A 25,683-nucleotide genomic window follows, 5' to 3' on the forward strand; every position below is an offset into this window, starting at 1 on the left:
ATCTCTTTGGTCTACAGCTAAAATCAATGTTGGAGGTTACACCACCCAAATGGGATTATACTATTTGTTGACAGAAAGCCTTGGCCCGGTATACCTGAAGGAGCGTCTCCACCCCCATCGCTCAGCCCAGGCACTGCGGTCCAGCTCAGAGGGCTGTCTGGCGGTTCCCTCACTGTGAGAAGTGAAGGTACAGGGAACCAGGCAGAGGGCCTTCTCAGTTGTGGCACCTGCCCTGTAGAACACCCTCCCCTCAGATATCAAGGAAATAAACAACTATCTGACTTTTAGAAGACAGATGGCAGCCCTGTTTAGGGAAGTTTTTAATGTTTGAAGTTTTATTCTGTTTTTAGTCCTCTGTTGGGTGCCACCCAGAGTGGCTGGGGAAACCCAGCTAGATGGGCGGGATATAATTATTCTTATTCTTACCCTGCCTATCTAACTGGGTTCCCCCAGCCACTCTGAGTGGCTTCCAACATAATATTAAAACAAAGCAAAACATTTTAATATATGATGTTTTTAAACTTCCTGATACAGGGCTGCCTTCAAAGAGTTGTGTAGTTGTTTATCTGGTCCCAGAACATGGAGTGTTGAGGAGGCAGGGAGAAATACAGTGGTACCTCGGGTTAAGAACTTAATTCGTTCTGGAAGTCTGTTCTTAACCTGAAACTGTTCTTAACCTCAAGTACCACTTTAGCTAATTGGGCCTCCTGCTGCCGCCACGCCGCCGGGCACAATTTTTCTTCTCATCCTGAAGCAAAGTTCTTAACCCGAGGTGCTATTTCTGAGTCTGTAACCTGAAGCGATTGTAACCCAAGGTACCACTGTAATGGAATATAACATATCCTCATAAAGGAGGAAATGGCTGTTGACTACAAAAAAAGCAATATACCTGTACACTGCAACATTTTGTTGCAGAGCCTGCTTGTCACCTCTTAAGTGAGGCGAAAGTTATCTTGGACATACTTCTTCTACCCCGGACAAGAAACACACAAGCATGCAGCGAGTTGTTTTGCACGCCATATTTTAGAAAGCTTATTTATTAATTAACTTTATATCCCACCTCTCCTCACAAGGGAGCCCAGTTTATGAGCAAGTAATAAAACAATAAAAGCACCTTGCAATACAGGTGCAGTTTGGGAAAAGATCTTAGCTTTAAATGCTTGTTGAAAGAGGCCTTCAGTAGGTGCTGAAATGAGACACGCCAGTTGAGTATTTAACAGGGAGGAATTGCAAAGGGGAGGTGCCAGCACACAGAAGACCGAGTCTTCCACTCTGCGGAACAGACCTGCTGGTAAGATGGAAGCTGCGAGAGGCCCTCACCTGCTGAGCACAACTGGATATATAAGCCGGCTGAGAATCTTTCAGGTATCCTGGCACCTTCGACTTAGCAATGTGTCGGCAATATCCTGCCACACTGAGCAGTCAAGCCGCCGCATTTTGCACCAGCTACATCTTCAGGAGCGACTTCAGGGGCAGCCCCACACAGAGCACATTGCAGTAATCCAGCCTGCTGGGCTCTCTCAGCCTCTTCACTCTGGCCCTTTGGGTATCGCTGGACCCAGAACCCAGCATCCTATTTCTAACACAGGTCCAGGCAGATGCCTCTCAAGAGTTCATGAGGAGGACCCAAAGATAACCCCCCCCCCCAAATTTGTGGTCCATTCTCTAGCACCTGCCACTGGTAGTGAGACCACCAATTTGCCTGAGCTGCCATAGCTAACTACTTAAACTTGCTTTTCCTCCTCTGCTCCCGTTCCTGTTTCCTTGCGTGCCATTTCTTTCTAGACAGGCGCCTCCACCAAAGATTCCATTGGACAAACTGACCGCTGCCCAGTACCTGGAAGGCTGCTCAAACACACCAGAAGACCAAAATAATTATAGAGAGACTATTTGTTTATTAGGATGTCTACTTGCGTCTTGCTACAGATGCATAAATTGCTTCATCATCACACAGAACCTTCCTCCACCTCAAGACAGCTTCAAAACGTGGCTTTTATTTTTAAGACTCCGCAGAGGAATAATCAGCATGCAGGATAAAAGAATTGGGGTGCAAGAGGGGTGCCGTATCCATGCGAGAAGATATGCTGGTATTGCTGAATGGGGGACACACACACATCATCTTTAAAGAACATGGCTTCCCCTGAAGAATTCTCGTTCACAGAACTATAATTCCCAGCACACTACAGTTCCCAGGATTTTTGTGGCGAGAAGCGGTGTAATTTAAATAACAATTGTGGATGTGACTGCTGTGGAAACTGTTCCACACCAGGGGTAGGTAGAAGGTAGACTGGGGTTGCCAGGTAGATCATTGGGTAATTTGTGATGCATGCTCAGGAGTCGTTGGGGGCCAACTGTTTAAATATGGCAGCAATGCAGGCCAAAGGCACGTCTAATTCAGAATCCTGTTCTCACAATGACCACCTAGAGGCCTATGGGAAGTTCACCTGCTTAACCTCACCGCAAAAAAAACCCCAAATCCCTGATGAGCACTAACTCAAAGCTATAAAATTTCAATTGTATACACAGGTTGCTCCAGTGTGTGGCTCATGAGGCGCAGCTGGTAATTAGCTACACCCCCCAAGCCGCCATTTTGTATGTGGCCCCACCCTCTACTTCCATATTTTGTAAAAAAAGGTAAAGGTAAAGGAGCCCTGGACGGTTAGGTCCAGTCGAAGGCGACTATGGGGTTGCGGTGCTCATCTTGCTTTCAGGCCAAGGGAGCCGGCGTTTGTCACAGCTTTTCCAGGTCATGTGGCCAGCCTGACTAAACCGCTACTGGCACACAGAGGACCGTGACAAGTGCCAGAGCGCACGGAAACGCCGTTTACCTTCCTGCCGCGGTGGTACCTATTTATCTACTTGCACTGGTGTGCTTTCAAACTGCTAGGTTGGCAGGAGCTGGGACAGAGCAACGGGAACTCACCTTGTCGCGGGGATTCAAACCGCTGACCTTCTGCTTGGCAAGCCTAAGAGGCTCAGTGGTTTAGACCACAGCGCCACCTGCATTACCCATATTTTGCACCTGGATTTAGTTAGTGAGTCTCAAGGTTGAAAGAAAGGTGCCCATCTACATTATAAATCTAAAGCCGCATTGTACTACTTTGAACAGTCATGGCTTCTTCCCCCATGGAATCCTGGGAACTGTAGTTTGTTAAGGGGCCTGAGAGCAGTTAGGGGACACCCCCAATTCCCAGAGCTACAATTCCCAGAGCTACAATTCCCAGAGTTCCATGGGAAGAGGGATGGACTCTCAGATTTGGGGAACAGGGGTCTCCTAACAATTCTGTGTTTACGTCACAGAGCTGCCACCTTATGAGTGGTTTAACAGTCAAGCCCCCTTTGGAGGGAATTCTGGGAAATGTAGTTTTCTAGGGGAAATAGGGATCTAAAAAACAAACATAGCACAGTTCCCAGGATGCTCTGGGGGGAAAGTCATGTCTGTTTGAAGTGATAAAATACTGTTTTAAATGTATAGTGCAGAAGAGGCCTAATTTGGTGTTGGGCAAGCTAAGAACCTAACTCTGAATACCAAGGTGAGGGGAAATGGACGATTTTGTCATTTATATTGAAACTCCACTCCCAACAAGCAAGAATCTCCAAAACATAAAAGTGGATTATTTAATCCGTTACAGTAAATGCCCGCTGACTCATTCCCACAATCCCCAGCCCACAGACACTTCAGTGCTAATACTGTAATGCAAAAAGTATGATTACCCAATTATTTCTGCATGTACTATTTTCTGTATTTAGGCTTCTGTCTGTTTTTATTCGCTGCTACAGATAGCCTTTTAGATGGATTTTTTTTAAAAAAAACAAAGCTCATGTAATAATAATAATAATAATAATAATAATAATAATAATAATAATTAGAACCAGCAAGCCTGAAGTCTGCCTATACCTGGTGTTGAGCCCCTTGCCCATTTCCCTCCCCCAACACAGACATTTTCTCCACCCTGGAAAAATATGAGGATCACAACCCATCTGACATTGAGGTTGAGCATGTTCGGCTCACTGTAATCAGTGAATTTTAATTAGGCCTAATTCTGTGTTGCGCCACAGCCCAGGTGTGAATCCACGTCCCAAAGGTTAGGAGGATTGGCTCGCCTACGGTGACCTGAGATCACGACGGAGGCGATCTCACCAAACCAGGGACTTCTTATTTCACAGATGCATCGCTATCACTATATCAGTCCTAATAGTCTCATTCCAGCGGTTCTTCACAGCTTAGACAACCTGAGCCACGGTCACAGTCCAGGCCTTCTTTCACTGCTTCTCCTCAGTGTGGGTTCTCTCGTGCTTGTTGAGAATCGTTCTCCGGATGAAGCCTTTCCCACAGTCTGAGCACTTGAACGGCTTCTCCCCCGTGTGGGTTCTCTCGTGGACGATGAGGCTCGAGCTCTGGTTGAACCCCTTCCCGCAATCCGAGCATTTGTAAGGCTTCTCCTCCGTGTGGATCCTCTCATGCCTGATGAGGCTCGACTTGTCGCTGAAGCTTTTCTCGCAGGCCGCGCAGCTGTAGGGCTTCTCCCCCGTGTGGATCCTCTCGTGTTTGATGAGGCTCGACCTGTCACTGAAGCTTTTCCCGCAGTCGGAGCACCTATAGGGCTTCTCTCCCGTGTGCGTCCTCTCGTGATTCGTCAGGTTGGACTTCCGGTTGAAGCTCTTCCCGCAGAAAGAGCAATCGTAGGGCTTCTCGCCCGTGTGAGTCCCCTCGTGCCGTATCAGATGCGAGCGGCTGCTGAAGCTTTTCCCGCAATCCAAACATTTGAACGGCTTCACTCCCGTGTGGATTCTCTCATGTGTGAGAAGGTGCGACCTCCGGACAAAGCTTTTCCCGCAAGTGGAGCACTTAAACGGCTTGTCCCCTCTGTGGGCTCTCTCGTGTTTGTTAAGGCTCGATTTGTCGCTGAAAGGTCTCCTGCAGTGGGAACAATTGTACGGTTTTTCTCCGGTGTGGATTCTCCTGTGTATGACAAGGCTCGAGTTCTGATTGAACCCTTTCCCACAGTCCGAACATTTGAACGGTTTCAAGCCGGTGTGTTTCATCTCGTGAATGAGGAGGTTTGATCTCTGAACAAAGCCCTTGTCACACACGGAGCAGGTATACGGCTTTTCGCCCCGGTGGATTCTCTGATGTGCAAGGAGGCTCGCAGTCTGAATAAATCTTTTGTCGCAATCCGGACATTTAAAGAGTTTTTGTTCTCTATGGATCCTCTCGTGTCTGACCAAGGTCGAACTCTGGTTGAATCGTTTACCACACTCTAAGCATTTGTAAGGTCTCTGCTCAGTGTGGCTTCTCTCGTGTCTGATAAGGCTGGAGCTCTGATTGAACCGTTTCCCACAGACTGAGCAACTGTAGGGTTTCTCACCCGTGTGTTTCCGCTTATGCCGAATAAGGCTGGATCCGTCGCTGAAGCTGTTCCCGCACTCGGAGCACCGAAATGGCTTTTCTCCCGTGTGGATTCTCTCGTGTGTGCGAAGGTTGGATCTTTTCATGAAGCTTTTAGAGCAACAGGAACACTTGTGTGGTTTCTCTGCGGGGTGTTGGCTCTCATGTTTGATAAGGCCTTGTTTGTCGCCGAAGCTTCTCCCAAAGCCTGAGTAATATGGCATTTCTCCCATGAATATTCTGTCGCGTCCATCTCCTGTCAGAGTAAACAGAGCGCTTTAACGTCTTTCTTTACGAAGTCAATGACAAAAAGAACTTGCAGACAGACTTTACAGCAGGGCCAAACAAGCCCCACAAAACCACTCTCCCAAACACTGCAAACAGACATATCCCATGCAGAAGGTCTCATGTTCAAGACTGATCACAGAATCATAGAACTGTAGAGTTGCAAGGGACCCCGAGGGTCATCTAGTCCAACCCCCTGCAATGGAGGTATCTCAGCTAAAGCATCCATAGCAGATGGCCCTCCAACCTCTGCTTAAAACCTCCAATGAAGGAGAATACAACACTTCCCGAGGGAGTCTGTTCCACTGCTGAACAGCTGTCAGAAAGTTTTTCCTGATGTTTAGTTGGAATCTCCTTTCTTGTAACTTGAAGCCATTGGTTCGAATCCTGCCCTCCAGAGCAGGAGAAAACAAGCTTGTTCCTTCATCCACGTTACAGCCCTTGAGATATCTGAAGATGGCTGCTATGGGACCTTCTGCATGGGAAACATTCTCTGCCACAGTCATGGCACACTTGCTGTCATATTATCCATACCAAGACAGAACCCCCATATTCAAAAGCAGTGTATCTGCAAGTGCGCCTCACATATCGGAAACAAATAGCAAGGGGAAGCTGGGAGATTTTGGGTCCTGCTTGTGAGGTTGGCCACTATCGTGAGGAGAAACTGCATATGCAGTTATGAGGCTAATGAAGGTCCCAAGAGCAAGTTTGTTTTAAGCTCACTCACCTGAGTGGGCCGCCTGGAATGTCACACTGGTCTCCGAAACCGGGCGGCAGGGAACGTACGGCACCTCTTCTTGTTCCAACTTAATTATCACATCTGGAAGCTCTGCTCGGGGAATGAGAAGAGAGGAGGGCGGCTGAGGAGCTGGCTCCTTGACAGGCAGAAGCGGGCACCAACCAGTCCAAAACCCAGAGCTTTCCCCAATAACGCAGAACCAGGCTACATGTTACACTTCCCCACCCACAGAAAAGCTGTCCAGATCCTCCTGTTATGACTTTGGAGCTGTTTGGAACGGGCTGGGCCTTGCGCTCCTCTGTTTATGTCTCTACAACTCCCAGCATTCCTGTGCATCGGCCATGTTGACTAGGGGCTGATGGGAAATGGAGTCCCGACAGCATCTGGAGGGACACACAAGTACTCCCAACCCTGATGTGTCACACTGTTGAGTCACCCTTCCTCTAAGAAGTTTGCGATGGTTGGCCCCCATTCTACCAATATTTTATCCCGACTGAATGAGATTGTGAACCTGGGTCTTCCAAGTCATCGTCTAACACTACCCATTGCACCGCACTGTCTCCCAAAGTTATGAACAAGCAAGAGTTTCCACATTCTCTTCCTGTGAAAAGCCAAGGTTGATTCCCAAGAGTTTGCCCAGATCTTTCCATTTACCTGAGCCGTAGTCCGCTGGGATCTCTCTTTCCTCCAAAGCAGGCTCTGGGATCCATGGATCTCCCCCATGGACCACTTCAGTTTTAGGAACAGGGAATCCTGCTGAGGGAAAAAAGTGACCAGTGTAATCAGAAGGAACAAGGTTACAGGTACTTGTCGCATAGGGCTTTGGATAATAATAATAATAATAATAATGGAAAGCAATAAACACCTGGAACAGCCTTTGATAAAATAATTTGATGTAACATTTATATGGACTTAGCATTAGGAAAACCTTCTAAGTCAGCCTTTCTCAACCTGTGGGCCCCCAGATGTTGCTGAACTACAACTCCCATCACCCCTAGATAGCAAGGCCAGAGCTCAGGGATGAAGGGAGTTGTAGGACCCACAGGCTGAGAACCACTGTTCTATGTGAAGTCCTTGTATTATCCCCATACCGCAGCTGGTGGAGAAGGAAAGTGGAGGCTAAGAATCAAAGCTTGGCAAAGGCTGCCTAACAAACTCAGGGCTGAGATCAGAGATAACCATAATGGGTATCCTGGCTGGTAGCTCAGCTATTTCATGCCTCTAGTTCTCATGAAAGGCGCCAGCCTTTATTTTTTCTATCCACCAGAGTCGGCAGAAAGCGTGGTGTGGGCAACCTGAAACAAAAAATTATCTATGAATACTTATATATGCATCGCACAGTTTAGCTGAACCTATCCGTCACCTGAGCGGTCGCCTGGGAAATTCTTAATATCCTCTGATCCCTGGTTATTCGGGAGCCATGGCATCTCATCTTCATCTTCCAGCTTTATGGTCACATGAGGAAACTCTAATCAAAGAGAAGAGGAGAAGGTCTGAGACGTCTGGAATTAGTGATGTCCGGAACTGTTAAGCATGAGGAATGTAGTCGGTAGATTTTAATAATAATAATAATAATAATAATAATAATAATAATAATAATAATAATAATGTATTGGGCTGGGGTATTGTTTGTGGGGTTTTTGATGCTATTGATATTCATTTTTTGTAGTTTTATTCTGTGAACCACCCTGAGACGTGTGGGTACCGGCTGGTATATACGTTCAATAAATAATAATACAGTGGAACCTTGGTTGTCGAATGTAATCTTTTCTGGAAGATCGTTCAACTTCCGAAACGTTTGACAACTGAGACGCAATGGATGATTTGCAGAATCCATTGAGAAAATGGAGAAACGTGCCTTGGAAGCCATTCGACTTCCAAGACATGTTTGAAAATGGAAGCATTCACTTCCAGGTTTCCAGCGTTCGAGTTCCAAATTGTTCAGGTTCCGAGACACCTGAAAACCGAAGTTCCACTGTAATAATAATAATACTTTTCTTATGCTTGCAATTATGTGATTCCTCCTGCCATGTTCCAACCAGTTAAAAAATGAGATCTGCCACCAATAATAATAATAATAATAATAATAATTTTTTATTTATACCCCGCCCTCCCCAGCCAAGGCTGGGCTCAAAGCGGCTTACAAGCAATAATAAAAACAAGTTGAATGATTACAACTTAAAAACAAAATTAAAATACAACATTAAAATATTACAACATTACAGTGGTGCCTCGCAAGACGAAATTAATCCGTTCTGCGAGTCTCTTCGTCTAGTGGTTTTTTCGTCTTGCGAAGCAAGCCCATTGACGGCTTAGTGGATTAGTGCTATTAGCGCTATTAGCGGCTTTTAGCGGCTTAGCGGATAAGCAGATAAGCGGCTTAGCGGCTTAGAAAAAGGGGGAAAAACTCGGAAAAACTCGGAAAAACTCGCAAGACATTTTTGTCTTGCGAATCACCTCCAAAACGGAAAACCCTTTCGTCTAGCGGGTTTTCCGTCTTGCGAGGCATTCGTCTTGCGGGGCACCACTGTAAAATAAAATGTAGCCTCAACGCAGGAGGAGAAGGAAAGAAAAAAAGAGAGGGAGGGAGGGAATCAAATTGGCTCCAAGCCAAAGGCCAGGCGGAACAACTCTGTCTTACAGGCCCTGCGGAAAGAAATCAGATCCTGCAGGGCCCTGGTCTCATGAGACAGAGCATTCCACCAGGCCGGAGCCAGCATTGAGAAGGCCCTGGCTCTGGTTGAAGCCAATCTAACTTCCTTAGGGCCCGGGACCACTAGGGTGTTGCTATTTATGGACCTTGAGGCTCTCCGTGGGGCATACCGGGAGAGGCGGTCTCGTAGGTACGAGGGTCCTAGGCCGTGAAGGGCTTTAAAGGTCAAAAGCAGCACCTTAAATCTGACCCTGTACTCCACCGGGAGCCAGTGCAGCTTGAAAAGCACTGGGTGAATATGCTCCCATGGCAGAGACCCCGTGAGGAGCCTCGCTGCAGCATTCTGCACCCGCTGGAGTTTCTGGGACAGCTTCAAGGGCAGCCCAGCGTAGAGCGAATTACAGTAGTCAAGCCTGAAGATGACCATCGCATGGATCACTGTGGCCAGGTCGGGGCAGGAAAGGTAAGGGACCAACTGCTTGATGCGGCGAAGGTGGAAAAATGTCGCCTTGGCTGTTGCTGTAACCTGCGCCTCCATGGAAGGATTACAACACGTAACTGAAGGCAATGGCACTAATTGGGCCCCGCAAGAGAAGGGAGTTGGTCCCTCATCCCCATGCCATCCCGACCCAGCCATAGGACCTCTGTCTTTGAAGGATTTAGTTTCAATCGGCTCCCACGAAACCATCTAGCCACAGCTTCCAAGCATCTGGTCAGTGTGTTCGGGGCCGAGTCGGTGTGGCCATCCATCAGCAGATAGAGCTGAGTGTCATCAGCATATTGGTGACAGCCCAGCCCAAAGCTCCGGGTAATCTGGGCAAGGGGGCGCATAAAGATGTTAAAAAGCATCGGGGAGAGAATTGCGCCCTGCGGCACTCCACACACCAAGGAATGGCGCAACGACATTTCCCTCCCTAGTGCCACCCTCTGTCCCCGACCAGAGATAAAAGAGCACAGCCAGTTACGGGCTATGCCCTGTATCCCCACGTCTGCGAGGCGGTGGTCCAGAAGATCATGATTGACCATGTCAAAGGCCGCTGACAAATCTAAAAGGATCAGTAGTCCTGACCCGCCTCGATCCAGTTGTCTACGGAGATCATCTGTTAGGGCAACCAGAGCCGTCTCGGTCCCAAAACCAGGACGGAAACCGGACTGAAATGGATCTAAAGCTGATGTTTCCTCCAGAAACCTACCAAGTTGTTCAGCAACCGCTCTCTCAATTACCTTACCCAGATATGGAAGATTTGAAACTGGGTGGTAATTGGATAGGTCTAAGGGATCTAATGAAGTTTTCTTTAAGAGTGGACACACTACTGCTTCCTTCAGTTCCCCTGGGAATGTCCCCGTGTCAAGGGACAAATTGATAATTTCAACCAGGGGGGTCTGCGCAACATCTGGACACTCCCTAATCAGTCAAGATGGGCACGGATCAAAGAGGCAGGTGGTGGGCCTACCAACTTGGAGGAATCTATCCACATCAGTAGGGAGTATCCGATCGAAATGGTCCCACACTGGACCTGAAGTCAGTCGAAGGGCCTCCAGTTCAGTAACTGTATCTAAATTGGCAGGGAGGTCACGGCGGAGCAACAGGACTTTCTCTGCAAAAAAGGTCGCGAATGCCTCACAGCTGTGGGTCGAATTTGTGCTTAAATTTGGTTGTCCTCCTAAGGACGTTATTGACCTAATTATTCTAAAAAGTTGTGCCGGGCGACAGCTAGCGGATGCAATGGAAGCTGCAAGGTAAGATTTCTTAGCAGCTTTCATAGCCATCTCATAGGCTTTCATAAGCATCCTATAAGATGTCCTTGAGGCTCCGTCACGAGTCAGTCGCCATACTCGCTCTAGCCGTCTGAGATCCCGCTTCATTTTCCGGAGCTCCTCAGTAAACCAAGGGGCCTGGTTTCGACGGGGTCGCAGAGGGCGCTTAGGCGCAATCTTATCAATGCCTGCCAAGAGCCGGTTATTCCAGTCCTCAACAATGTCATCTAATGAGTCACCAGGAGGAGCAGGGTCCCGCAAGGCTTGTCGGAATCTATCAGGATCCATCTGTTTTCGCGGACGAGCCCAAATAGGTTCGCCACCCAAGCAGGGGAGGAGCGGGAAGTCAATCTTGGCTTTCAGAGCGTAGTTATCAGACCATGGCACTTCCACAGGGGGAAGCATGATCACATCTATGCCAGCCCCAAAGAGCAGATCCAGCGTGTGGCCTGCTTGATGAGTGGGGCCCAAAACAAACTGGGAGAGCCCTAGTGTTGCCATGGAAGTCTGTAGGTCCAGAGCCTGTGAGGAGGGAGCGGCATCGGCATGGACGTTGAAGTCTCCCAAAACCAGTAGGTTTGGGAACTCCAAGGCCCAGCCCGCCACCACCTCCAGCAGGTCTGACAGGGTGGCTGCCGGTGTGCTGGGTGGTCGGTACACTAGCCAGACAGCCAAGCTCTCCTTGGTGCCCCACACGAGACCAACACATTCAATGCCGGAGATCGCCGGTGATGGCAGAGCTCTGAAAGAGCAATCCTCCCGGATTAACAATGCTACTCCTCCCCCCGACCCACAGTCCGCGATTGATGGAGGACAGAGAAACCTGGGGGTGTTATCTCATGTAGGGAGACTACTTCGCCTTCCCCTACCCAGGTCTCCGTCACGCAAGCCAGGTCAATCCCCTGCGAGACAAAAAAGTTGCCTATGGACCTGGCATTGCACAGGACCAGTGACGGAGGTGTGTAATCCTTGCTCTTCCTACCCTCATCCCTTGGGATGGGGCGTAAATTGGAAGGGGTTCGAGGATCACTGCATCTCGAAACCCTTCGCTGATAGAGATATTTAGCCCCACTGCCATTCCTCCCTAGCCCTTCAATAGTGGAAATCCCAGATCCCATACTAGCCTCCCCAATAGAGGGGTAACATCCCCTCAATAACAAGTCATCCTTGGGCCAGGACTCCTGGGTCAAAATGGTAAGGGGAAGAGGTGGAGGTCTGATAGGGTAAGTATCCCTAGAAGATAAAACCCAACCAAGCGCACCCCAAGCGGGGAGGACAGTCCCATGGTGTTTCATTAACTGTCAATCCCCCTCTCCCTCCTGGGTTAATTGGAGGATTGTTGGTTCTATCTGTGGCTGTGGGAGTATTAAGGAGGTATGCGCTATTAAATGCGGATCACTGGCCAACAAAGAGACAGCTTCGGAAGATCTGTCCATCCTGTCTCGCCAGGAGTACAGTAGAGAAGGTTGATCATTCTGATAGGTTTTGGGAACATTAGGCAAAGGTCCAGATGTAGATTTGCTGCTGGATATCTCCAGATTGTCAGCAACATAGAGTTCTTTAGGGGTTGTTGCCATAGAAATGTCGGAGGTTCAAAATTCCTCATCTAATTCGGTGTCGTTTGAAAAAGGAACAGGGAGTTGCACTGATGACTTTCTACGGGATAAAGAGCTGTTGGACGTCTTTAAATATTGTGCTCTAGGCTCTACTGGCCTTATATTTTGGGTAGAAATCTCAGTCTTTATACTCATTAGCCTCTTCTTCAGGTCTTGTAATTCTAAGCTTACAGAGTTCTTTTTATCCTTCGGGCAATTAGTGTTTCTAGTATTGAGCTTTGTTTTCCTTATCCGCATTAGCTTTGACTCTATGCAAGGGACCAATTGCCTCCTTGTTTCGTCCTTAAATACCCTCACTGGGCGGAGAGAATGGAACCGCCATAGAGTATCCTTTATCTCCATGAGTCGAGATGGGAGGGCTGATGGCCTAAAGGTCATAAGTAGGCGCGTGGTGTTTCTCACGGTAGGCAGGAAGTGGAAATTTTCTAGATCTACATTTCGGTAATGGTAATTCAGGAGCTGAGACAAGGACATAGTAATTTGTCTGCGGTTCATCCACCTATGAGTGTATCGGTGAATCTCAAGCATTATCTGGTTTGTTTGCAAGACTTGACAGGACCTCACTTCATCCATAGATTAAGTTGGTGAGTTGTTAACAAAGTCATTTCTTATCATCCTTTTAAGCCCTTGGGCATTTAAAGGGGAGGAGCTAGTATCCAATTGTTTCTCAATGTTAACTATTTTGGTGAGGATTTCATTTAGTCTTTGGAGAACAAGACAACAAGGGACCTTCATTATTTCAAAATATTTGTAGTAGGGCGGGGGACGACAACCCCTAATTTCAATAAAATGTCCTTTGTTTTCTGAAATCTGGACTAACCAGTCTTATTCAAAGCACATTTTCATTCACACAAAGGGCAGGGGTAAAATCAGCTCTGTAATCTCCAAGCACAAGTCTTCCATGAATACTGGAACTGCCGAAGACAGCCCTAGGCTTCTAAGCCGTCTAACACAAAAATTCAGAAAGGAATCCTTACCCAGAGAGGCCATATTCCTGTGATTTTCTTGCAGGACCACCCGGGATAGAAGTCATCTGTTTGAGTTCATCAGATCTTCATCACACTTCCACGAAATTCACACAGCCATAACCTCAAAAGTCTTCCTTGAAACAAAACAACAGCACCACTTTTGCTACAGAAGAGCTAAAAATCCACAGAATTTATATATGTGTGTGTGTGTGTGTGTGTGTGTGTGTGTGTGTAAAACAAAAGAGTTACAATCATAAATGTAAAAATGGTTCCAAATATACAAACAATGCCAAGATCTGAAAATAATTCCACATATAAAAATAGCTGCAGTGAAGATGTAGACTGGGATAAAAGGCTCTGTACTGCATGCAGCCCTCACAACAACGACCCTGTAACACGAATCGCTATTATTTCCATTTTACAGATAAGTAACTGAGGCTGGCATGGCATATGGTATCAAATCAGACCCCTGGTTCATCTAGCCCAGGGCTGGGGTCTCTTTCTGGCAGCCGTTTTCCAGGGTCTCAAGCGGAGAATCTTTCCTAGATAGGAAACCTTATTATACAAAGCCGCAATTAGCTCAGTGTTGTTTACACTGACCGACAGAGGCTCTTGCGAGTTTCAGGCAGGGGACATTCTCAGCTTGGTATACCCAGAGATGCCAGGGTTTGGACTGAGCTGCAGCCAAGGGGGCGGACGAACCCTGCCTTGCAAACTATCCTTCAAAAGTTACCAGCCTTCGCAGAGACATTTCAGCAGCTAGCTAGCTCTTCTCCACAGTGTACCCTGGAAATTGTGGTCCTAAGGAATTTAGGAGGGAAACCAAGGCTGTTTAAAGTGGAATCTCAGCACATTAAATGTGAATGTGACTCAGAGGCCACTCATTGAAATTAATGAACCCGAGTCGGTCATGTCTATTAACCTCAATGGGGCTCCTCTGAGCATAATTCTAGAACTGTAAAGTTGAAAGGGAACTAAGGGGTCATAATAATAATAATAATAATAATAATTTATATCCCACCGTCCCCAGCCAAAGCCGGGCTCAGAGCGCCTAACAACAGTAAAAATAATACACTTTACATAAAATCACAATCAATTAATTTAAATACATTCTAAAATCAATTCATAATCAAATTCGTGCCAACCATTGGGCTAGAGTTCTGTGAAGATTACCGAAGGAGCGGGTCAGACTGTGCCTTGGCCAAAGGCCTGGTGGAACAGCTCCATCTTGCAGGCCCTGCGGAAAGATGTCAAGTCCCGCGGGGCCCTAGTCTCTTGTGACAGAGTGTTCCACCAGATCGGGGCCACAGCCGAAAAAGCCCTGGCTCTGGTTGAGGCCAGCTTAACCTCTTTGTGGCCAGGGACCTCCAAGATGTTTTTGTTTGAAGACTGTAAGTTCCTCCGTGGGACATACCAGGAGAGATGGTCCCGTAGGTATGAGGGTCCTAGGCCGTATAGGGCTTTAAAGGTCAAAACCAGCACCTTAAACCTGATCCTCTACTCCATCGGGAGCCAGTGCAGCTGGTATAGCACTGGGTGAATGTGATCCCGCAGCAAGGACCCCGTAAGGAGTCTCAGTCTGCACCCACTGGAGTTTCTGGGTCAGTCTCAAGGGCAGCCCCACATAGAGTGATCCAGTCCAACCCCCTGCAGTGAAGGAATACAGTAGGGCTGGCGCTGGCCAGTGTGGCATAATGGTTAGAGCAGGCTTTCCCAAACTTGAGTCCCCAGCTGTTTTTGGACTACAACTCCTACCACCCCTAGCTAGCAGGACCAGTGGTCAGGGATGATGGGAACTGTAATCCCAAAACAGCTGGAGACCCCAGTTTGGGAAACCCCGGGTTAGAGTGTTGGACTATGATCTGAGAAAGCAGGGTTCGAATCCCCGCACAACAGCCATGAAGACGGCCCGTTGGCATCTCTCAGCCTAACCTCCCTCACAGGGTTGTTGTGAGGCTGGAATGGAGAGAAGGAGGACAATGTACAGCGCTTTTGAGATCCTTGGAAGGTAAATGTAATAAATAAAGCCCTGGTTAGGCTTGTGGCAATAACAATAAAAGTGCTCAGCCAGCACCTATATTAGAGAGACAGAGAGAAAACGGGTGCCTGACTATAGGCCTGAATATAGCACTTCAAAGGTCATGCAGGAAAACTACGTGGCTTGCCCCAACTGGGGCGAAACAATAGCGGAGAGAGGCTCTTTGCTGGTCGGGAGAGAGAAGAGATTGCTCTGAACCGATTTAGCAGCTAACTAGATCTTGCAGCTTCTCCGCTTTCCTGCAAGCCCAGCAATTTCCAAGGCGCCTCCCCAATGTCAAAGCCCAGGAAAGTCTGACCCTTTCGGCTGCCCGAGGCCAATGAAACCGCGACAGAGCAAAACACACAAAACGAAAAAAGCCCAGGATCTCAAACGCGGGTTAGGATCCCCTCTTCCCCCAGCGGCACGCGTTGGTTTAGTTTTATTTCAAGCGCACACGCCCGTATGCACGACCTTTAAATTTACCTTTCCCATCGCAAACACGGCCGGGCAATGGTCCACCCTGCACGAAGGGGGCCGCTAATCCGCATTAGGGCTGCAATCCTGCGCACCCTTACCTGGGAGCAAACCCCACGGAGCTTGCTCCAGAGTAGACCTGCCTAGGATGGCGCTGCGACTGATCTTCAGCATGCAAAACTGGTCGTCAGTGGAAAGGATTCGAATTAAGCCTTTTTTTAAAAAAATGAAAAATAAGGGGGGGGGGCCCGACTTGCATTAAATGCCTCTCGGGCTTCTCCTTCCTGCTTATGCGGGAGGCTTTTCCTTTGTTTTCCGCTTCCCATCATGTGACTCGCTGAAGCCGAGCCCGACGACTGGCAAGTCCAGCCCGACCAATCTGCAGTCTGAGCGCGTGGATGGATTGAACTGCTAGAATTGTAGAGTTGGAAAGGGGACCCAGGGTCATCTAGTCCAACCCCCTGCAATGCAGGAATCTTTTACCCAACGTGGGGCTCGAACTGACGGAGCCGAGGTCACAAAGCAGGATTCCTTTCTGAAGTGAAGCCAGGGCCCCACACATCTATTTTGTGGTGCTGTGGTCCAAACCAGTGAGCCTCTTGGGCTTGCCGATCGGAAGGTTGATGGTTCGAATCCTCTTTACGGTAGTGAGCTCCTGTTGCTCTGTCAGCTCCTGCCACCCTAGCAGTTCGAAAGCACGCAAGTGCAAGTAGATAAATAGGTACCGCTGTGGCGGGAAGGTAAACGGTGTTTCTGTGTGCTCTGGTTTCCATCATAGTGTCCCATTACGCCAGAAGTGGTTTAGTCATGGTGGCCCCATGACCAGGAAAGCTGTCTGTGGACAAACGCCGGCTCCTTCGGCCAGAAAAGCGAGAGGAGTTCTGCACCCCATAGCCGTCTTTGACGGAACTGAACCTTCCAGGAGTCCTTTACCTTTACCTATTTTGTTTCTTTCTTTAAGTAGGATTTTTCTATGGCATCAAGAGAACTAGAGATTTGGTTGCTCTATTTTGAGATGCAACCATAAAATTTAGAGGAAGAACTGCAACCCGTGGCGCTCCAGGTGTTGTTGTGGCACAGATCCCACCACCCCTGGTGTTTGGCCATGCAGGCTGGGGCTGATGGGAGATGCAGCCAAACATCTGGATGGCCACACCAGCCCAGAGAATTGTTGTAATTTGGGGGAGAGGGTAAGGCAAGTAATACCGCTGTTTCCGTTATAAAGCATTGGAAAGTTTCTGAATGCTAAGCAATTGCAAGTTGTGGGTCCTAGGCACGCTTGCCTGCCCCACTGAACACAGCAGAACTGCCATATGAATCGATATATATATATAGGATTGCACAGGACGGTGCGGAGTGGATTCTGCACCGAGAGAAGTTGCTCTTTCAGGTGGGTTCGGTTGACTTTTACATATCTGAATCCAGCTTCTGTGAGGAGGAAAATACTGTTGGGGCTGCCATACACCCAAAATCTCCCAGACATAGCCAGGATCTAGCCATCAAAAATGGCGTCTGGGCAATTTTTGAAAGTTGCTTAAAATGTCCAGAAAAACTGAGCGTATGGAAGCCTATATCGGAAGTGTTGATTTTTGTGTGTGTGTTAAATTCCTTAAAAATAGCTTAAAAACTGAACAACTTCACCCAAAAAAGTTCAACTTTTGTGTCCGGATTTTCACTTTTTGAAATATGGCAACCCTAGATACTATGGAAGAACTAGTGGGAGAGGGGGCTGGCCTCCATCAATTGTTGAATGACAGCTCCCATCATCCCTCTCTAGTGCATACTGAGCTGCCAGTCTGTTCCAGGACAAAGTACAAGGTTTGGGCCCCAGAGAGCTTGAGGTCAGGCTACCCTAGAGACCCCTTTACTCCTTAGGCACCCAGTGGGTTACTGTGCTCTGCAGGAAAGGCTTGCAATCCCCCCCAAAAGCCAAGCCCAATATGCACAGCTACTCAAGAGTAGGGCTTTCAGTGCGGCAGATTCAGGTTTTGTGGAACAGCATGAGAGATGACAGGCAGAGACACTCTGCACTTTCCAGAAACAACTGACATTTTTGTTTCAAAAAGATTTTCCAGCTGGTTTTTTGTAAACCACCCTGTGATCCTCAGATGAAAGACAGTATAGAAATTTAAATACAGTCATACCTTAGGTTAAAGATACTTCTGGTTAAATCTTTTCAGGTTGCGTCCCGCAGCGACCCAGAAGTACCGGAAAGGGTTACTTCTGGGTTTCGTCGCTCACACATGCGCATTCGCTCAAAATGACATAGTGCGCATGCACAGAAGCAGTGAATTGCGACCCGCGCACGCACAGACACAAGTTGCATTCTGCTCAGGTTGCGAATGGGGCTCCGGAACGGATCCTGTTCACAACCAGAGGTACCACTGTACATACATACATACAGGTCTCCACCCTGGCTTTTTATTTGTATTGTTTTTAAACCCATGTTCAGTATGGTTCTTAAACCTAGTATCATAGAGTTGACCCTTGGAGTCCCTCCAGCTCTACAATGTTATGATACCCGTTTCTCTGTCTACCTAATAACTTTGGCTTACTAGTTAAGCACCTTGATTTGGCATAATCAAAGAGGTTTCCCTGTGTGTTTGAACAAACGGGTTGGCCAAATTTAATTGCGTCTACTAACTTAATGACACGGGTGGTGCTGTGGTTTAAACCACAGAGCTTAGGACTTGCTGATCGGAAGGTTGGTGGTTTGAATCCCCATGATGTCGGTGAGCTCGTGTTGCTCAGTCCCTGCTCCTGCCAGCCTAGCAGTTCAAAAGCATGTCAAAGTGCAAGTAGATAAATACTGTATTTTTCGCCCTATAAGACGCACCAGACCATAAGACGCACCTAGTTTTTGGAGGAGGAAAACAAGAAAAAAAAAATTTCTGAATCTCAGAAGCCAGAACAAGAGGGATCGCTGTGCAGCAAAAGCAGCGATCTCTCTTGCTGTTCTGGCTTCTGGGATAGCTGCACAGCCTGCATTCGCTCCATAAGACGCACACACATTTCCCCTTACTTTTTAGGACGGAAAAAAATGAGTCTTATAGAGCAAAAAATACGGTAGGTACCGCTCCAGCGGGAAGGTAAACAGCGTTTCCGTGCGCTGCTCTGGTTCACCAGAGCTCCCTCGGCCAGTAAAGCGAGATGAGAGCTGCAACCCCAGAGTCATCCGCGACGGGACCTAACAGTCAGGGGTCCCTTTACCTTATTAACTTAAATGGTCCCTTTACCTTATTAACTTAAATGGACCCATTCTGAGTACGACTAGCCATGGATACATTGGGTGCAACGAGAGGCAAAACATAATCTTGTGTTATCAGTTTCTTATGAGTCTGGGGGGTCAGTCTGGGGGAGCAGAGATGGGAGTCCTGCTTCTCCAGCCGGGGAATCCGTATCCTGGGAGGGTGAAGCACCCACCTCCTGAAGCTCAGCTTGCCGCATGTCATCCTCCTGTTTCCCCTCCTTGTCCCCCTCAACTGGACACTCCATTACTCCTGAGCCTGGCGACCCCTCAAGACTCAAGAATGCAGCAGAAAGAATTAACAGGCAGAGGAAACAAAACCAGGAAGCAATGCTTTCTTTTTAATGAATAAAAATGCCGTTTAAACAGTGCAAATACGTTGTAAGGTGCTGCAGGCGAAACCTAAAATAAAAAAGGTAAATGCCGAGAGCTTTTTGGACAGGACTAGGCCGGTACTTCTCATTCGGCCAACGACCACCCCTCGTCTTCATTTGCAGACGGAAGTTGCTGTTTGAACTTGTAAACGTAGCTGATGTTATGCAAAGAAAAACTGTCGTTTTAAATTCAGGTGAGAATGCCTGTTTTGCTCAAATGAGCTCTGGGCATACATTTTCCTGTTCCTATGGAACAGACACCGATTTTAAAGAAACACATTGTAGGCAGCCGTCCGCCATTTTGGCCACATATCCCTGTTATTTCTAAGTGGCTCTGTGGGCTCCCTAGAAATTAGCAGCCAGAATCTCGTTAAAGCATAGAAAGGCCAGGCACACTCTGAGGCGCAGGGGTCCCTTGTCAGCAGGGTGAGCGAGGCCCCATCCCAAATGTAGCAGAGCTGATATATCGTACTCTGAAGTGATTCCACTGCAGAGGCCACAGTTCTGGTGCATCTAAATGGGGGGGGGGAGCACTGGAGACGTGAAGCCCCTTCTCTGGCTTAGACCCGGCAGCCGCTGACAGCAAAGGAAGAGATGAATGACTGGAGCTGGGAGCAGGTGTTGCGGTGCTGTGTGGCTCGGCAGCTCTGGGACTTTGGCAGCTCCTCTATCCAGGAGTTCATATCCATCAGGTACTGGGGGCTGCAGAGAAGATGGGTCAGCATGTAAGAAGCCAGGCATATTCACCCCCTTCCACAAAAAATGTACGCAGGAGAGTTTAATCTGGAGCTGCCTGGGCAAAGATACGCTCCAAAACAGCTGCATTTATAGAGAAGGAACGTTTGAGGGAGGGGCTGTAGCTGAGCAGGAGAGCCTCTGCCTTGCATGCAGGAAGAAGAATAGTTTGGATTTGATATCCCGCTTTATCACTCCCCTTCAGGAGTCTCAAAGCGGCTAACATTCTCCTTTCCCTTCCTCCCCCACAACAAACACTCTGTGAGGTGAGTGAGGCTGAGAGACTTCAGAGACGTGTGACTGGCCCAAGCAGCTGCATGTGGAGGAGCGGGGAAGCGAACCCGGTTCACCAGATTATGAGTCTACCGCTCTTAACCACTACACCACACTGTGTCTCCAGTCCCCAGAATCCTCCAGTCCCCAGAATCCTCTGGGGAGGGCTGGGAGTGCCCCCTGCCTGAAACCAGGGAGAGCTGCTGCCAGTCTGTGTAATAATAATAATAATAATAATAATAATAATAATAATAATAAATTTTTTATTCACACACCACCCTTCCTGGTTCAGAAAACTGGACTCAGGGCGGCTAGCAACAAATTTAAAACACTTAATTGATGCAACAAAAAACAGCATAAAATACAGTATAAAACGTGAATAACAATGAATTCAAAATTCAAAAATCAATTTAGGGGGAAAATCCATCCAATAAACATTAGATGATCACCAGGGCTAGCTTGCTAAATTATTCCTATTTGGGCCAGCAAGGAGACCAGGGGAGAATTAGCTGTGGGATCCCAGAGCGGGTAATCTTCATAAAAAGGGGAGAGGGAGGGAAGGAAGGGGAATAAAAGATCAGGCTAAGTTCAGATTGAAAGCGTTGTTATTGTTAAACATTTGCGCTCCACTTCTTCTCTGCTTCAGCAAGTGCCTGACCGTTGCCCCAAGGATGGGGAACCTGTGTACCACCAGGTGTTGCTGAACTACAACTCCCATCATCCCTGACTTGCTGGGGCTGATGGGAACAGGAGTCTAATAACCTCTAGAAGGGCCACACGTTGGCCATCCCATCTCAGCAGTTGATCCCTAAGCATGACTGGTGTTATGTACTGAGTTGAATAGGATGCAAAAGGCTGATTGGTCCACAGGAGCCACCCAATCCAGCTCCAAGTGGAAGTGAATCCGCAACCTGATTGGCCTACAGGTGAATCCCGGAATTAGCCAACCACGTGGGGCCCACCGTGTAAATAATGTATATAAAGCAGACATTCTGGGGGAACTTCCATTCCTCCTCACCACTATGAGCTGAATAAAGAGCATGAAATCCACTCTCGACTCCGGGCATATTTCAACTCCCTTCTCTCAAAAAGCCCTGAAGGCCAGTGAACTCTGTTTCTGGGTACCAGTTCCTACAGGGCCTTCCTCCCGCCCCCCAACCAGCCCAATGAACACCTGATTCCCCTCCCCTCCTCAACCTACCGTCCTTCGGCATCCCGGGTCTCCCCATCGCGTCCCATCAGCAGATACTCCTGGCCGGTGACCAAGCGCGTCCGACAGGCAGAACGGACCACGAAGCGCCTGATCTCGTTCTCAGAGATCCCGATGTCTGCGACTGGAGAGGAAGAGAGAATGGGATTCAGGGGGTGATGGGGGGGCAGTGAGAATAATATAAGAGGAAATGAGCTGAACAGGTCAGGTTAGTTTCATTGTGGGATAAAGGCCTCAATAAAAACTTATAATTATTTTGTTTCATTTTTAAGATAATCGCCATCCAGTGGCATAGGAAGGGGGGGGGTGCAGGTCGCCCTGGGTGTCATCCCTGAAAGGGGTGACAAAATGCCTCAGGGCTTTGTGACGTGGCGGCTTGGCCACCTGCAGGCTCCACACTGCCCAAAACAGCAGGGAAGCTTTTAATGTTTGATGCATTACTGTATTTTAATATTTTGTTGGAAGCCGCCCAGAGTGGCTGGGGAAGCCCAGCCAGATGGGCGGGGTATAAATTGATGATGAGGATGATGATGAGGATGATGATGATGATGATGATTACAGTGGTACCTCAGGTTAAGTACTTAATTTGTTCCGGAGGTCTGTTCTTAACCTGAAACTGTTCTTAACCTGAAGCACCACTGTAGCTAATGGGGCCTCCCACTGCCGGAGCACGATTTCTCTTCTCATCCTGAAGCAAAGTTCTTAACCCGAGGTACTATTTCTGGGTTAGCGTCGTCTGTAACCTGAAGCGTATGTAACCTGAAGCGTATGTAACCCGAGGTACCACTCTATTATTATTGCATCCGCCCGCTGCCTCTCCCTCAGCCATCCTACAGCTGGGGGGTGGGTTGCGTTGGCAAGGCTCAATGCAGCGCACCCTGCCCAGCTCGCCCCGCCCGATGGGTGGCTTGCCCCACCCCTGGGTAGAGGGCACACGCAGCGCTCCAGGGGCCTGAGCTACGGCACTGCATGGGGGGGGGGACCAGCTACAGGTGGCAGACAACAGGAGCAAAGCATAGCTAACAGGTCTGCAACCAACTGCCCCTCTAAGAAGGCTTCAGCTGGGCAATTTGGAATGGGCACCAAGCAGAGGGGCGCTGTGGGTGCCGTGGTCCCGGGCCCAATTTTGCTGTTTGCGCCCCCACAGCAGGCTCTTTCATTGGAGCCTGACTCATAACTGGGAAAGAGAAACCCTCCAAGTGCCACTGTTTAGAATTAGAGAATGGAGTTATTCAACCCCCGGCCCTCTGAAGGCAATCCTGTATAGGAAAGTTTTTTAATGTTTAATGTTTTATTATGTTTTTTATATATGTTGGAAACTTCCCATAGTGGCTGGGGCAACGCAATAAGATGTGCAGTGTATAAATAGTAAAATTATATCTATGGAATGGGATGTTCCTATTTTCATCAGAGAAATGTTGGAGGGTTTGGAAAGGTCGGTTGCTGGAGCGAAGTGATTGCATGATCCCAACCAGCAGAGCTGGGAACTGGACTGCCTCCTCCAGCTACCCATTCGGGCTGCAGGCATAGCTGTCAACCTTCCCTTTTTTGGGTGGGAAATTCCCTTATTCCAGCGTCGTTTCCCGCTGCTATCCTGGATTGTTAGATATCCTGTAGACTGTCCCCTGGAGAGGTGAGGCTGCTGATCCCTTATTTTTGAGGCTGCTGATCCCTTATTTTTGAGGCTGCTGATCCCTTATTTTCAAATCTGAAAGTTGACAGCTATGGCCTGACTACGCATCAGGAGGAGCTGTGCTTTGGCTGTGGCGCCTGTGCCCAGCGCAGCTCCGTGGGGCTCCTTGGCAGCGAGGCACCTCCTCTGGTGCCAGGTCTGCTGCCAGGTCAGCCCGGAGCAGGAGGAGTGTGGGCAGCAGTTTCCCGCCCCTCTCCTAACCCTGAACAGTGACCCGCAGAGGGCGTCCTCTGCGCCCTGCCCCCTTGGGGCACACACTCCTCCGCTGCTGTCGCCATCTCCATTGCCTTCTCAACTTCTGTTGATGCCCTTCTGCTTCCAACAAGCGGAGATTTTTAGCCCAGCCAGTGTCTGTGTTGGATTTGAATCCGTTTTTATGCATGCAATTGCTGTAATGGCTTTTATACGTCAAATTGTTTTGTTGTTGTTGTTGCTGTCGTCGTCTTTATGGTTGAATCGCTTCGAGGTATTTCCTAGGAAGCGATTCGTAAACTTAACAAAATGAAATAAACATCGCTCACTGTACTGCAAAGGCTCCAGGATGATAACTTCGTAGACGCGGAAGGCGCTTTCTTGGGTCTCGCGCTCCACTCGAACTCGGAACCCTGAAGGTGGGAGAGAAGAAGAAGAAGAAGAGTTTGGATTTGATATCCCACTTTATCACTACCCGAAGGAGTCTCAAAGCGGCTAACAACCTCCTTTCCCTTCCTCCCTCACAACAAACACTCTGTGAGGTGAGTGGGGCTGAGAGACTTCAGAGAAGTGTGACTGGCCCAAGGTCACCCAGCAGCTGCATGTGGAGGAACAGGGAATCGAACCCGGTTCACCAGATTACGAGTCTACTGCTCTTAACCACTACACCATGCTGGCTCTTAGAAAAAAGTGACAATAGTCGGGAAGGTACATGCCCGCAACCCACAAGACGGGAACTAATTTCAGACCATACACTGCTTAATGAAGAAAACAAGTCTCCAAAACCAACATATAAAAGTAATAAAGAAACAAAAGGCACCTCCAGACATTCAATAATTTGCAGGAGGAATATGGTCACACACCAGAATTTTAGAATTCCTTCCAGTAGCACCTTAAAGACCAACTGAGTTAGTTCTAGGTATGAGCTTTCGTGTGCATGCACACTTCTTCAGATACTGAGGCTTCTTCAGATATCTGAAGAAGTGTGCATGCACACGAAAGCTCATACCTAGAACTAACTCAGTTGGTCTTTAAGGTGCTACTGGAAGGAATTTTTTTATTTTGTTTTGACCATGGCAGACCAACACGGCTACCTATCTGTAACTGGAACCAGAATTTTAGGTTTGTGCAGATAAAGTGGATTAAAACATTTCTTTTCACCCAGGGGCAAGAAATCCCACTAAAAAACAACATTTTGCAGTTTGGTAAATGACAGACAGGGAAAGTATGGAGGATAAATGAATAATTTATGAGAAGATTTGTAAATATCCTGCAAGCAACCAGAGATGAATGAAAGACACATGCTCATTGTCATAGAACCTCCCCATAAAAATATCAGAATGATCAGAATGAATGTTCAATAAAGACCAGGCTCAGTCTAACTGCTGTGTGAGCATTGTGCAAGCAAATCAGGATGATTTCTCAATACGCAGGTTGTCAGGAAGCGCCCACTGACAAAAGGAGACAAAACCCCACAAGGATCTGGAGACTGTTAAGTGCACTGGACTAGGAACTTCACTCCAATATGGAATGCCATTTTCAAAGAGGTCTTCCTATTGCCAAAAAAACCTCCCTCCATCCTTGGTTAAGTCATTTTATATTTTCCCATGCATTTTGTGTCAGGCCTTTAAGTTTTTAGCTGTTAACTCATCTGCTTGTTAATGCTGTGGCTTTGTTGTTTATTAGCAGCCATGAACCCGGGGGCAGTTCTGAAACCAGTTTTTAGAATCAGTGCAGTTTTGAAATCAGCAGTTTGAAACCACTGCATTTTTTTTAAGGTTCAGTCTGTCATGTTGATTCAAGAATGTGCCCAGATGCATCTAAGCACGGAAAGAAATCTGCTGCCTGATCTCAAGGACCACCGTGCAAAATTTGGTTACGATACTTTAAGAGATGTACAGATGCACAGCAGACAAACAAAAAACTCTCCAACTTTCATGTTGTTCTCCACCGCCCTGAAATCTCTCAGGCAGAGGGCAGAATACAAATATTTTAAACAAAGACAAAAACGTCAGACCTCAGCTGGGTCTGCAAGTTGGCTATGGAGCTGCATGCAA

General features: G+C 47.9%; 3 protein-coding genes across 8 annotated transcripts in view; 1 reads left to right on the forward strand and 2 right to left on the reverse strand.

Annotated features, from left to right (window-relative positions):
• The window catches only part of LOC309336753 (uncharacterized protein), a 238,396-nt gene that overhangs the window by 110,081 nt on the left and 102,632 nt on the right, over positions 1–25,683 (forward strand). The gene's annotated exons all lie outside the window — the stretch shown is intronic.
• Positions 1,876–16,194, reverse strand: LOC309336802 (uncharacterized protein). Of its 6 annotated transcripts, none has more exons than XM_081853151.1 (6): positions 16,004–16,194; positions 13,418–13,538; positions 7,777–7,881; positions 7,068–7,169; positions 6,402–6,503; positions 1,876–5,645 (listed from the first exon to the last, which is right to left on the reverse strand). In XM_081853151.1, exons 2-6 carry the CDS (start codon positions 13,428–13,430, stop codon positions 4,264–4,266), a joined length of 1,704 nt encoding a protein of 567 aa, XP_081709277.1. In that variant the 5' UTR covers positions 13,431–13,538; positions 16,004–16,194; the 3' UTR covers positions 1,876–4,263. The 6 variants fall into 6 exon arrangements, with proteins under 6 accessions (XP_081709277.1, XP_081709276.1, XP_081709278.1 ...); XM_081853150.1 differs by having other exon boundaries at positions 13,418–13,542; XM_081853152.1 differs by having other exon boundaries at positions 7,068–7,166; positions 13,418–13,582.
• Positions 19,471–25,683, reverse strand: part of LOC309336489 (complement C4-A-like) — a 66,277-nt gene continuing 60,064 nt past the window's right edge. The window contains exons 39-41 of the mRNA XM_081852279.1: positions 23,956–24,039; positions 21,733–21,865; positions 19,471–20,225 (exon numbers count right to left, since the gene is read on the reverse strand). Coding sequence (XP_081708405.1) covers positions 20,084–20,225; positions 21,733–21,865; positions 23,956–24,039 — 359 coding nt within the window. The 3' untranslated portion in view covers positions 19,471–20,083. The remainder of the gene's footprint in view (positions 20,226–21,732; positions 21,866–23,955; positions 24,040–25,683) is intronic.

This window comes from Podarcis erhardii (assembly GCF_964252035.2).
Source record: "Podarcis erhardii genome assembly, chromosome: 2".
NCBI lineage: Eukaryota > Metazoa > Chordata > Lepidosauria > Squamata > Lacertidae > Podarcis > Podarcis erhardii.